Source organism: Necator americanus, chromosome I (assembly GCF_031761385.1).
Source record: "Necator americanus strain Aroian chromosome I, whole genome shotgun sequence".
Lineage (NCBI taxonomy): Eukaryota > Metazoa > Nematoda > Chromadorea > Rhabditida > Ancylostomatidae > Necator > Necator americanus.
In genome coordinates this window covers 21335343-21348849 of record NC_087371.1, presented here as the reverse complement: position 1 = coordinate 21348849, position 13507 = coordinate 21335343, and the positions used below count along the sequence as shown (strand labels likewise).

At 42.2% G+C, this 13507-nt stretch overlaps 4 protein-coding genes across 5 annotated transcripts; 2 read left to right on the top strand and 2 right to left on the bottom strand.

The window, feature by feature from the left end:
* Positions 1-4378: 4378 nt before the first annotated feature.
* On the bottom strand, positions 4379-6615 carry RB195_006421 (uncharacterized protein; the record flags this gene model as incomplete). 2 transcript variants are annotated; one of them, XM_064179484.1, is made up of 4 exons in its annotated part: positions 4379-4590; positions 4651-4747; positions 6299-6376; positions 6484-6615. In XM_064179484.1, the coding sequence occupies 4 exons, from the start codon at positions 6613-6615 to the stop codon at positions 4379-4381; spliced, it is 519 nt and encodes a 172-aa protein (XP_064036436.1). The 2 variants fall into 2 exon arrangements, with proteins under 2 accessions (XP_064036436.1, XP_064036437.1); XM_064179485.1 differs by having other exon boundaries at positions 6450-6521.
* Positions 6616-8525: 1910 nt separating this feature from the next.
* Positions 8526-8909, top strand: RB195_006420 (uncharacterized protein; the record flags this gene model as incomplete). Its single annotated transcript, XM_064179483.1, has 1 exon — positions 8526-8909. One exon carries the CDS (start codon positions 8526-8528, stop codon positions 8907-8909), a length of 384 nt encoding a protein of 127 aa, XP_064036435.1.
* Positions 8910-9048: 139 nt separating this feature from the next.
* Positions 9049-10893, top strand: RB195_006419 (uncharacterized protein; the record flags this gene model as incomplete). Its single annotated transcript, XM_064179482.1, has 1 exon — positions 9049-10893. One exon carries the CDS (start codon positions 9049-9051, stop codon positions 10891-10893), a length of 1845 nt encoding a protein of 614 aa, XP_064036434.1.
* Positions 10894-12146: 1253 nt separating this feature from the next.
* Positions 12147-12544, bottom strand: RB195_006418 (uncharacterized protein; the record flags this gene model as incomplete). Its single annotated transcript, XM_013448658.2, has 3 exons — positions 12147-12255; positions 12308-12386; positions 12460-12544. 3 exons carry the CDS (start codon positions 12542-12544, stop codon positions 12147-12149), a joined length of 273 nt encoding a protein of 90 aa, XP_013304112.1.
* Between the last annotated feature and the right edge of the window lie 963 nt (positions 12545-13507).

Below are 13507 nucleotides of genomic sequence, written 5' to 3'. Positions count from 1 at the left end.
TTCATGGCAATTCATAAACACAAACCTGCAGTGGTTTGTTTCCTAACGATTTCCTGAAGAGCTGTTCGAGAGTTAAAGTGGGATGGTAAGACGGGACCGTAGGGGAGAGGAAGATAATGTAGCCTGATTGTTGCAAGTCTACCCAGGGCCAAGGGTGCGTTGAGAATTTTTCAACGAGAGCTCGTAAGAGGGGTGGAGGAGCAAGAGATGTTCGTAAGGCGGGTCGCTAGAGGGAGAAAAATGAAGTAAGGAGGAAATGACGAGTGGGCAGTCGATGTTGAATGAACACGTATTAAGGTGTGTAAAATGTTAGAAAAATAGATACGTGAAGTAATTTTTGAAGGCTTTTGCTGATATAATTTCACACTTCTGGTCAGGGACTAGTGTGGAAAAATACCAAACAAATGAAAGACATTGATTAGGATTAATGCGAGGGGTCATTAGTACGAAGTTAAGAAAAAGAGTTTAACCAAACAACCATTCTGAACTAAGGATGGCAGCTTTACTTTGGAGTGAGCTTTACTTTGGAGTTTAGATAAAACTTTCACCTAGATAATGGAAAACGTTGTGTATGAGAGAAGGAATCGAAACGAGCGGTTATCTTTTATTTACTGTCATCTGTCAATTTGAGGGCAAACCATCATCGCATACTTAGGTAAAAATAGGTCATTATAAAGAACTATAAAAGTTGCGAAGATAATGAACTGGAGAACAAATTTTTAAATGCACGTGGCCAAATAAAGATTTTGATGTTATTGAAAACTTAATTTGCTGTCACAGCTATCAAATCTGAGCGTTATAAATTCCTGTATTATTTCAAATAAGAGAAACAAACCAACCAAAGGAAGGAAGAAACTTTGTTTTGAGTACTAAGACAGCAGTAGGAGAAAAATTTCATTTCTTTCATAGCTTGCACGTTGCATCGGCACTCCTCCTCTAGTCAATTCAATATATTGAAGATCCGCAGTGTTACGGAAATGTAGCATCGAAAATCCGCTTATGAATGGATGACAAACGAGATCTCCTTATGTTAACAGGAGTGTAAGAGCGCTACGTAAAAGTAGAAGCATAGTTGCAGAGAAAAGCAAGTGCGCTTCCTCAGGCTCCTTTTTCGTTTTTTCTGCAGTCCGCTATTCATGTTTACTTCAACCTAACGAAATACGACCAGTCAAGCAGTGAGAATTTTTATTCATAGTTAAGGCACAAAATGAAGGCGAATGCTAGGCCTCCTAATCTCGTCAATCAGACCGGAGCTACTTATGTTAGAGATGCTGATAAAGCTAGTGCTCTAGCCATTCGTTTTGCCAATGTCTTTTCTTCAGACTACAGCGATACCGTTCCGAAAATTGTTGGCACTGCTCTAGCTCAATAGCAGTACAATAACTTATTTTTCCATCCTTATGGTATCTACAAATCTTAAGCTATAAGCTTCATTCCCGATAAGCATCTTCTCATGGGAAAGTCAATGTCAGAACATGCTTTCTTATATAGTGGACTATGTATTCTAAGTCCTCAAAAAGACATTCCGCCTGAAAGAACAAATTTTTAGTTAGCATGGTAGATTAAAGGAAAAAGGAGCGAGGAAGTCGAAAAGGAACACATTTCACCAGACATTCGTAGAGCTTCTTATAGAATCGGAAATAGATGTCAGAGCATGAGGAGTATTGATCAAATACCGTACACCAATCAACACTGGAAAAATAAATACTCAAAGAAGAGTAATCACCTGCAAAAAAGTTGGGCATGGGAATTTCTGGTCCTGACTTAGTTACAGATGTTTCAAAGCGGATGATAGTATGGTTGGATGAGACTAGCGGTGGAAGAAGCGCGACGCCGAGTAAAAAGATGCTAGGTGCAAGGATAATGTCAAGAATTCTATCGGCATGGGTAGGCAGATTTCTAAACTAACGTTGCACAAGAAATCTAAGAAAGGCGATAAAGATGAGTTAGATGCTATAGAGTTGGCCCAGTCTACGTGCAGATTAAACTCACAGAGAATAATTGTATGATGATTCATAACCGCAAGATAGCTGAGTACTTCAACAAGTTTTTTTATCACTAGTTGCAGAGCTGTTTGGTGGACGGTATACGAGAATGAAACGAGGCTGCGACTCTTTTTCAGGGCACAAAAGCTCAGCGGTGAGTAAGTCAGCTTCCACACCGTTGTCAGGTGTGACGATTTTGGCACTAATAAAGGCCTCAACGAGAACACAAACTCCACTTTCTCTTCTCATGGAACGATAGACATTATAGGGTAGGTTACCAACCAGCTCAGAGTCTAAGATCTTAGTAGTTAATCAGGTTTCAGTAATAAAAACAAGATCAGGATCATATAAAACATCTGCAAATGATTGATTTTATTGACAAACGTACTGCGTTGAATAAATATGATTTTAGTGTTGAAGAGGCACCATGCTGCTTTTCCGACGTACATTGTTTAATGTCAGAGATGCGCCATAGGTCTAAAGTCTAAACTAAAGTTTGAATATTTTTCAGATGTGGAACTGACCCGTTTAGAAAGAAAACTACGAAATCTTTCGTCTTTATTTGTTATTAAAAAAGAGGAAGAAAGCGTTGTTTGAATAACACAAATCTAATTTCACAGAAAATGCCACCACTATTTATTTTCTTTGATCAGTGAAGGGGAGCGGAGCGAACACCATAGAAAGTCTGAAGTCCGGCTTTAGCCGGACTTTAGACTACGTTCAGACTGGACATACGTTCAGACTGGTACATATATATATATATATATATATATATATATATATATATATATATATATATATATATATATATATTATAGTACCATTTACTAATTTACTATAGTATATTGTTTTGTTTTAATTCACTTATTGAGCGTGAGTTTGTTCCTTTAATCCTATTTATTATAACTCCTTTCTTATGACTGTATGAGTGGCTACATGTACTAGGAAGACATTTTCAGGAGGTTTTTTTTTTTTTAACTACGCGCTTCACGCTGAACGTAACAACGACTAGCTAAGCAACAACACATCCTTCTAAGCAACATATATGCGGATATATTCTGCAGAACTGACTGCGTGCCTAACGTCTAACTCAGAATGACTAAATTCAACAGGCGATGAGTCGAACACAGGTACTATTATATATAGGAGTCCAAAATCCACTTTCTGCAAGTCCAACAAAAACCTTCCTAGTACTTTTTTCTTTGTTCAAACGTTATTAATTGTTTGTTTTATCATCGCGAAGTCAAGGAAACGAGCTAATCGCAGTTGTTGTTGTAGCTAATCCATACAAATGAAACATTAACGGTGAAGGTTGCAATTCGATGAAGTCTCCGCCATAATTTTGCTTTCCACAGAACGTGCAAAGCCATCCAACCACAGCACTACCGACCGCGCCGGAGGATGATGGCACCGATACAGAACCTTACCAAAAAAAAATGCTGCAGAGAAATTATACATTGCATTCGAACGAATCGAAATGACTTGAGACTCTAATTAATCTAGGTGAGACTCATTCAAACCATGATTATTTGATATCTATCGAAAACGTTTAGAAGGGCTTAGAATTTTTGACTAGTGGAGAAGCACCATACTCAGAAACTCGCCGAACATACTACCACACTGATTAATCAACTGAACCATACTCCATTAGACATATCCTCTGATTTGGGATTGTGATCGAGAAAAAGTACTAATGAGGATGTGATTAGCATGAGATGGAAGGAGGTGAAATTAGAATCATTTAGGATCCAGAAGACAATAACGCGATGGGACTTCGAACTTCTCTAGTGTTGAATTTGTTTATTTGGTTACCCAACAAGAAATCGAGAATTCCGATTCTCTTAAAGTCTGCATACCACAAAATTGACTATGTTGGGATTCCTCCACGAAAAAGTAGGGTTAGAGATTTAGATCATGAGTATGAGCACGATGGGGCTCAATTCCACATATCTTCTATATGTGTTATGTATGTTATTGTTACTTATTATTAATCCATATATGTCTTGGGAAATGGGACTGGCGATCGAATTTTCCTACGATGCATCTAGAAACGCCAAGTGCTCCAGCACGCGGACATATGCTGCCTGCGCTGCCTTTCCTGCTCGCTGGTATTTCTTGGTATGACATTCCTGGAGGTCCATAGGTGTTATTCTAGGTTTGTGCTATATGTCTGAAGTCCTTTTGATGGCGACCATAAATTTCAAATTGGGTTGCTTGAAAACGCAATATGAAATATTATATAGCGCAACATATGGAATATTGCGCCTTAAAACGCCTTGTTTTTTTTTGGAAATTTACGTAAAAAGGTGCAGAAATTATAATACACATTCTTTTCAAAAATTCAATTTATACAAAAACTGTACAGAAACAATGTGTAGAGAACCACCTGGTCATCAATACATGTCAAAATCATCCATGATCTCATTAGCCATGGCGAGTTCAGCCTCTTCACGCCTTCTCTGTTCTTCTTCCATTATGTAATTTACTGATTCACTTATTGCTTCCATCATATCATTGTCTATTTCCTGCGATTTAGAATTAACACGTGGAGACTGGGCTCTCAAACTGGAGGTCACCTCGAAAGAACTACCATCTCCCGTTACCTCTTAAAAGATATTTGTCTCAAATAAGGACGCATCAGTTACGAGTGAATAAAAACTACTACCTTTGGTCGATTCTAGAGGGTCGTAGTAATTTTCATCACTGTCAGTTTCTCCTCTGAGTTCTTTGCTATCGTGCTCGTTGTTCTCGGTCACGATAATCTGAATTAAGAAACAACTACAAAGTTGTTGACAGCGTTACATCTAAATTGACCTGATGCTATAGTACTTACCACACTTGACACTATTCACAGCTTTCGAATGCATTAAACAGAGCTATAAAACATGGTGGTGAGCAAGTTTTTTTACTTTGACCAATGATTGTAACTTACTTCTCTTCAATTTCAACGAAAAAAGTAACTGATTTACATTGTTATATGATTTGTGGGCCTGAAGAATTGTAGCCTCCCTTGAACGATGGGCCACAATAGCTATTATTGATTAATAGGGAGAGTGACACATTTCTGAGTGACACTATTAAGCCTAAGAAAGATGAAGATCAAAACCGTCGAGAACTTCGCAGAGGAAAAAAACTTTTTGCTCAACCAGACATAGTCTGTCTATACGTTTCGATTAATTGTGGGATAGTGGTCATGTTCAAGTTACAGGGCAAGTGATGGTAGGCTTCCAGCTCGAAGATGAAGTTAAGAACAATTTCCACCGTGCAAAACTGACTGTACTGTACTATAAAATTAGCGTGATTCGGATCACATAAAAACGCACCATTTATTCTTCCATCCACTTAACATAGCAGAGACTAAGTATTGGAATTTTCTACGAACAGTGGGAAGTCGCCCGGTATGACTTTCAGGTAGGCGTAGGTTCAAAAGCAGAGTGGTGTCCACGTTTCCGCTCCAACATCGAGATTATGCGTTGATAGCGAGAAACTCAGCACTATCGGTCTTATATAAAACCAAAGAGAGAAAGAAGGTCTAAACATCTGCGCTTAGTGTTATGCAAGTGTTATGCGTTCGTTTCAGCCGCTGAGTTTACCCCAAATTAATGAGGGAGAAAAGTGTAGCTGATCTACACAGAAATCAATTTTGCGCCCAAAATGTGATCTGCGACCACTTTTAGATTAGGAAAATTTGTTAGTAAACATCAAAAACAAGCTTCGCAGTGCTAACACAAGATCTCGCTGCTGCACAGTGTCCCTCAACATTGCATCCTGCACTCTCTTTCCCACTTAGCTCATGCGATTTTCATATTATTTTAGTGTTGTAGGTTTGTAAAAACTTGTAAGGGGTGTAAAATGGCATTTCTCATTGTTCAATCATCTTCTTACATTTACCTAGTAATTTGCGGATCTTGATCTTTATTATTTTACAGGCAGGTCCCATATAGCGGGTTCAAAATTCCTAAGCGCAAAATGGACCACCAGAATGGAGATTATTGTTGGCTATTGTTAGCCATGTTTGGGTATGGCCCTGTCTAAAAAACACGAGATTCACTCAAATAAGGCAAAGCATTAGACAACATAACTTAGAAGTCCATATAAATCGAAAACATGATTTAAAAAGAGAACTCTGTTAAGTACACCAGGCTCCGAAGTAGATTTTAAAGATGATATAACTCAAGCGTAAGTAAGAGACACAAAACGATGGGAGCCCCCAAAATGGCGAACCATTCCTCTTTAGAACACAGCAGCACATAAAACAAATAGTACACAGGTTTTTCATGATTAGGGCAAAATGAACTAAGAAAAGACACAACCTCATCTCCCTTCCTCTTTCGAGTAGCAAAATCTTCATCACTGACTGGCATGTCAAGTCGAGATTTTGTCATGTATACCTTAACGAAAATAATGAAAATAAACAGTAATAAAGGCCCACATGAAGGAAATCCCACGAAAAAAAACCACGACCTTCACAATCCTCCTATCACCGAGAGACTCGCACCTGTTCACGACATCTTCGAACTTTAGTTTCGGAAACATCACGTGGGCCCAATGTTCGTACTTTTTGAGAATGACACTCAAATTTTCGTACTGAAAACAATGTTTTTCTCTTGAATCCTCGAGAAAAGCGCATGTATACTGCATCAGAACCCGATGATGACAATTATTTTTGTAGAAAAGTGACGACTAGAATGCTCACTAACAGCGGGCCTAATCGTAAAGGCAGAAGTAGTCGATCAAACTCATCTCCTTTTCTTTCAGCTTTTCTACAAAGAGAGTTACTTTTTTCTCATGAGTTTTTAGTGGCAACAAATTCTTCTGGAAAGCTGGGGCCAAAGTCGGCGTAAAAATTTTGCCAAATAACCTGGAATGCAAAAACTTGATGTGCGGTTGAGGGTTCTGGATTGAGCAATGCCTGGCGTTCAACCGATCATGTCTCATAGGTGAAAAAGGAAAACAAAAAACAATAAGTGAATTCCTTATATTCCATAAAGTAAAAAATAACAACGTCAACTTGATCATGTTATATAATAACGGGCTTATTCTGTCATGTGTTTGTGTGTATACGTGTGCGTAACGAAATTCCAGAGGGCAGCGAGACGGGTGCAACGGCGTAAAATAGGTGCGCTGGCGCCAGCAACCCATAAAATGGGATGAGAAGGGTCCCATGGTGCCAAATTGGTTTATATGCACCGCAGAGCTGTAAAATGGGTTGGGATGGATCCAATGGCGTCCGCTTTGTGCACCGCGGTGTCGTAGTATCGCGCAATAGCTCCAAGTGAATTTGAAAATAAGTGAATGAGACGCTATGAACCGTCTCATAGCCGTGAAAATTGCATGTGTTGCGTTTCACCTCAATGTACTCCATTACACATCTACTCCACCTCACTTTTCATTCAGACTTTGCCTTTAGAAATTGGAAACACGCATGCAAACGGCTGCTTAAGTAGTAGCAAACAATTTATATGATCTGATTTGGAACTTATCTTTGTCAGTACGATGATGTTGTTAACGTTATTTTACGTTAAAACATCATTAGGTGATAACTGTTGTGGGAAAAGAAAAAGAAAACCTATACTTCGAGTAATGCTTTCAATTGGTGTCTACATCATAATAGTATCGAAAGAGTGTTTGAAGTTGAAGTTTGAGTGTTCTCCAAATGTAGAATTGACGTGTTTAGAAAGAAAACTATGAAATCTTTAGCTTAAATTTATTTTAAAAAAACAAAGAAAGCATAGTTAGGAGAACGAGATCCAAATTATACTGAAAATACCACTGCTGGTAATTTTTATTACTTTTTTCAGTGAAGACTAGCTAAGCGAATACCACAAAAGGTCTGAAGTTCGGGTTTAGCTGGACGTTCAGACTGATATATAAAAAAGCAAGTCATCCGCATCCTCTCCACGTATCTGGTGTTGCTGCGCTGGGGTGTTTCTACTCATTTCATTATTTATTTATTAAAATCGTTCATCTGCTTCCCTGTGTAGTAAGAATAAAAAAAACATTACGAAATGCTTATATATATATATATATATATATATATATATATATATATATATCACGAATCTCCCTCACTAGAGGGATCACAGCCGGTTAGTCGCGAGGCTACGTGGCGCGTCCCCGGGTGGCGGATAGGGGGCTAATCGGGGACCAAAAGCGACCTGGTGCTTGCCCAGAGACGCAGGTGGATTCAGGGGATGGACTCCCTGTTTCTGCTGAGCCAGGACTGACTCATGACATCCTTGTATCTCGCACGTCGGTCCGGCCAAAAGCCTGCAATCAAGTGACTGGGAGGTGCAAGGGAGGCGGTTTGGAGTCGCCTCCAACAAATAAGCTCCACATGTCCACTCCGGGAGAACGAAAGTTCTCCCAGAAACTCATGGGACTAGAGGCTTGTAACCTGCCCATGGGTTTTAAAATTTTTACGCAGAACACAGTAATAGAAAAGAGTCTCCTGATTCCGGAGGAAAGCCTGGTACGGTAGCGCCAGGTAGGACGGGGTTGCAGGAGTCATGTAGGCTACCAAAACGGAAAAGGACTAGGATGGCGATCTGTACTTATAACGCACGTACGCTTGCATCGGAAGCGGCCATCGAAGATCTGATGATGCAAGCCAAGAAGATCAAATACGACGTCATCGGACTGACCGAGACGAGACGACGTCACCCTCTCAACGCCGTATATGAAACTGGAGAACTGTTCTTAGGAACATGCGACAGTAGAGGTGTTGATGGAGTTGGCGTCCTCGTCAACACGAGTATGGCAAAGAACATCAACTCTTTTGAACAACTTACGACCCGAATCGGACGTCTGCGGATGAGAAGATGTGGCCCAACGCCAGCTTTGACTATCTTCGTCGCTTACACTCCAACATCAAGTTACCAAGAGAGGGAAGTCGAGCATTCTAGATCTGGAGAAGTTCTATAGACAAGATTGTACCATCTACAAGGTCATAATTGGCGATTTCAACGCCAAGGTTGGCCCAAGAAGAACGCCGGAGGAACTTCACATCGGGACCCACGGCCTACAATGGAATGACCAGGGGGAGAGGCTCTCCGAGTTCATCATGACGACTAAGACCATCCATGGGAACTCGCAATTCCAGAAGCCCTCCTCTCTACGCTGGACGTGGGAGTCACCCGGTGGAGGGTACCGTATTGAAATAGACCACATCATCGTCAATAAAAGGTTCTGCCTGACGGACGTCGGTGTTGTACCAAAGTTCTATACGGGATCGGACCATCGCCTCCTCCGAGAAAGATTTTCCTTCACAAGGAGAGCAGAGAAAGCCGCCAAGTTCAGAGAGAGAAATCCCAGGACTACCATCAACTGGGATCTCTTTGCTACGCTAGCCAGCTTTTGGGAAGATTCCGCAATGGACAACATCGACGAGGAATATGACCGGCTTGTTGAACACCTTCACGACTGCGCGAAGAAGGCTGAGAGTTTTAAAACCACCAAGAGGCGCCTGTCTCTTGAAAATCTTGAGCTGATACGCCAGCGTGGAGCAGCACGAGCCGCAGGGAACCAAGAACTCACGTTCGAGCTCGCAAGGCTTTGCAGAGAGGCGATAAAGGAAGACCTTAAAGAGAGAAGAGCAGAAGTGCTGGCTGAAGCTGCAGAGGCGGGAAAAAGCATCCGCTATGCCCGTCGAGAATTCGCCAGTCGCAAGACGAGGATGACTGCTCTCCGAAACCCAAAGGGAACAGCCATTGCATCGAGAAGGGGGATGGAGAAAATCATCTACGACTTCTACTCTGATCTCTTCGACAGCCATGTCCACTTGCCTCCTCACCATCTGAGGGAAGATGGACAAGTCATTCCAGAGGTTCTCCCGTCCGAAATACGACATGCTATCATGTCGGTAAGAAATCGTAGGGCACCCGGTCCCGACAGAATAAGACCAGAACACCTGAAGAGCCTTCCGCCAGTACTCATCACCACCCTGGCGAGGCTCTTTACATGTTATCTGTCGGAATGCAAGGTTCCTAAACAGTGGAAGACCAGCAAGACCGTGTTGTTGTATAAAAAGGGAAATCCACATGACATCGGCAACTATCGTCCAATCTGCCTACTGTCCGTCATCTACAAGCTCTTTACAAGAGTAATCCTTAACAGGATTGAAAAAGTCTTGGATGAAGGACAGCCATGCGAGCAAGCAGGGTTTCGAAAAGGATTCAGCACGATTGACCACATTCACACTGTTTCGAAACTCATCGAGGTATCACGAGAGTACAAGATGCCGCTCTGTCTCACCTTCATCGACTTAAAGAAGGCCTTCGACTCAGTTGAGACGGAAGCGGTCGTGGAAGCCTTGGACAACCAAGGCGTCCCTACTCAGTACATAAAGGTACTTCGAGAGTTGTACAATAACTTCACGACCGGAATTTCGCCATTCTACAAGAACATCATCATTGACGTGAAGAGGGGGATCCGACAGGGTGATACAATTCCACCCAAAATATTCACAGCCACCCTCGAAAACGCAATGCGAAAGTTGGAATGGGACTACATGAGAGTGAAGGTTGATGGTCGGCAGCCACATCATTTGCGCTTTGCTGATGACATCGTACTGATAACACCTAGCATCAGCCAAGCGGAACGAATGCTGACAGAATCCGACGAAACATGTGGATGCATCGGTCTTCAGCTGAATCTACAAAAGAAGATGTTCATGTGGAACGGATGGGTCTCGGATGCCCCATTCACGCTCAACGGAACGAACATATCCGAATGCACCAGCTACGTTTATCTGGGTCGGGAACTGAACAAGATGAACGACCTCACCCCCGAGCTGGGCAGAAAGAGACGAGCGGCTTGGGGAGCGTACAAGAGCATCGAGGATATAGTGAATAAGACCAGGAGCACCCTCATGCTCACGTCTTCAACACCACCGTACTTCCTGCTTTGACCTATGCTTCGGAAACCTGGGCATTTCGCAAGCAGGAAGAAAACGCGGTGAGCGTCATTGAACGCGCAATTGAGAGAGTGATGCTAGGAGTATCCCGTTTCACGCAAGTGAGGGACGGGATTCGAAGTTCTCTCCTACGTCAACGATCGAAGATTAGAGACGCCGCTGCGTTTGCCAAGGAAAATAAAATAAGGTGGGCCGGACACGTGATGCGCTTTAATGACAACCGTTGGACCACAGCCGTGAGCGACTGGGTTCCCCGCGATATTAAGCGCACTACAGGAAGACCGCCGACCCGATGATCAGATTTCTTCACGAAGTCCTCCAAAGAAAAATATGATGCTCTTCGTGTCCCACGCGAAAGGAGGAACCACTGGGCTACTCTGGCACGCGATCGGGACAAATGGAAGAATTACTGGCGCCCGCTCGACCAGTTCGAAGATCAACGGGAGTCAAGGTGATCAAGGTGATATATATATTATATATATATATTATATATATATTATATATATATATATATATTGGGGTCAAGATGACATGAAGCGCGGTGCAGCTGCTTAAAGGCATCACCCCACGAATCTGATGGTGGTACAGATTTCAGGTGGAGTATTCTTATAAGGGATAGTAGATTATGGAGAGACGGGTGATTCCGTCCATTTCTTCCTAATTGCCGTAAAAAAAAACGGCCCGGAAGATGCGGCGCGTGCACGAGGCTGACGCGCTCCAGTCGAACTCCTTGTAGAGAAAAAGTGCGCCATAATGCCCGAAGCCGTATCTTCCGGGCCGTTTTTTACGGCAAATAGGAAGAAATGGACGGAATCACTCTCCTCCCCATAATCTACTATGCCGTATACGAATACTCCACCTGAAGTCCGTACCACCTCTGATTCGTGGAGTGATGCCTTTAAGCGACAACGCTTGAATAGGTGCGGTGGAGCATTGTGATTAGGATCGAGGGAGGGCCTTTGCTAACACCGTTCTACGCTGCAATTCGCTATGCTCCCATCTCGATTTCAACCGCTTTCTCTAGCGCGCTGCTTCGGGTGCACCCGATGACACAACTACACCTACCTTATGTAGTTTATGCTGTACTATAGGGGAGTGGAGCATCGCTCCAAGTTCGTATACGACTGAAACAGCACTCCTTTGGTAGGATCGGACTCCAATGTGTAAGAGTGAAAAAGGTAAGAGTACAGTAAGAGTGAAAAAGAGTAAGAGCTAAGAGTGGAAGTGAAAAAAAAAGCAGGAAATAATCATACCGGATCCATCATTGGGTCAGGCTTGTAGCCTTTGAAAGATTCTCGGAGAGCTTGAATGCCTTTAGGCCCTGTGATCGTAGCTTCATCAAGTTTTGGCTGCGGTCTAAACGGGAGAGCATTTGTTTCCTATTGATATGATGTATAAATGTCCTTACCGTGACTTAGTACGCTTCTTTACCACTTCATTATTTTCCTTCTCTATCAAGCTGTTCAGTACTTTATCATCAGAGGGTTCTGGAACCGAAGACTAGCCTTTTGTACCACGAGAGTAATCCAAAAGAGTACATCAGTTTCAAATGAACCCCACCTGCATCATCGTCAGCCACTGATGCTTCATCATCAGGAAAGTCGTTGTCGAAGAAATCATTTATCTCACCAAATTCATCATTCATAGCCTGTTAAAAGAATACAATCCGTTCACCAAACCCGTCCCGGAAGCTAGAATATCGGAATAACAAAAACGATAAGTAATAAGGCACCACAACGGTAACATTCAACAAAATGTTTAAATAATATCACTTCGCGCGTAAATTCGCCAAGGGTCAGGGTGCCGTTTTGCTCCTTTAAAAAAACTTTCGAGATCCCCCACTTGAGTGTTGCTGATCTCTGGTCAATTTTGAACAGAAGGTTTTCTAGTGTTCCTTTGAAGCCTTCATTTTCCTTCGTTTTCATTTTTTAGAGTTGTAAGTGACGTGTTATTTTCTGCCCTTATTTTCTTTGCCTCACTGCTAGGTTCTTTCTTTTGTAAGAAGGAAGCAAGAGAAACAAGTGGATAAAGTTCTTTGTTACAGACATACTCCTGCTCACCATAGGTGTTGCTTGAAAAGCACAACGCGTATGGGTACTTAGTGTCTCGGTAACTGCATTGAAATAGGACCATTCTTCAAACTGCAACTAGTCTGGTTAGAAGGCACCCTGGACAAGAACTCCATGGTGTTCCTCAGGTCTCAGAGAGATCTGCTGCGAGATCCACAACATCTATAGCTCGCTCAAATAACTTCTTTTAGCCAAATACAATGAAGACACTATAGTAAGTTGTGAATGTTGTCGTTCCAAGAAGTTCTATCTACAGCGTAATGAATGGTACTCTGGCAAGCGGTCTACAGTCCAGTTAAAATCTCTTGATCGATATCCCTAAGTAGTTCCTGCAACCGCGTTTCGTCTGGTTCTGCTGCTCCATCACTCATTCCATCAGCTTCCTTTTTCGAGGTTGAAAGAAAACGCTTAGCTCGTTGTTCTCTCCAGCATTCAGTCTGGAGCGCAGGCACATTAACGCACGTACGCAGGAATACCGTAAGAGCAAAAAATGGGGACACCGTACAAAACAATGGAGCGCAAACACATCCACGCACGTA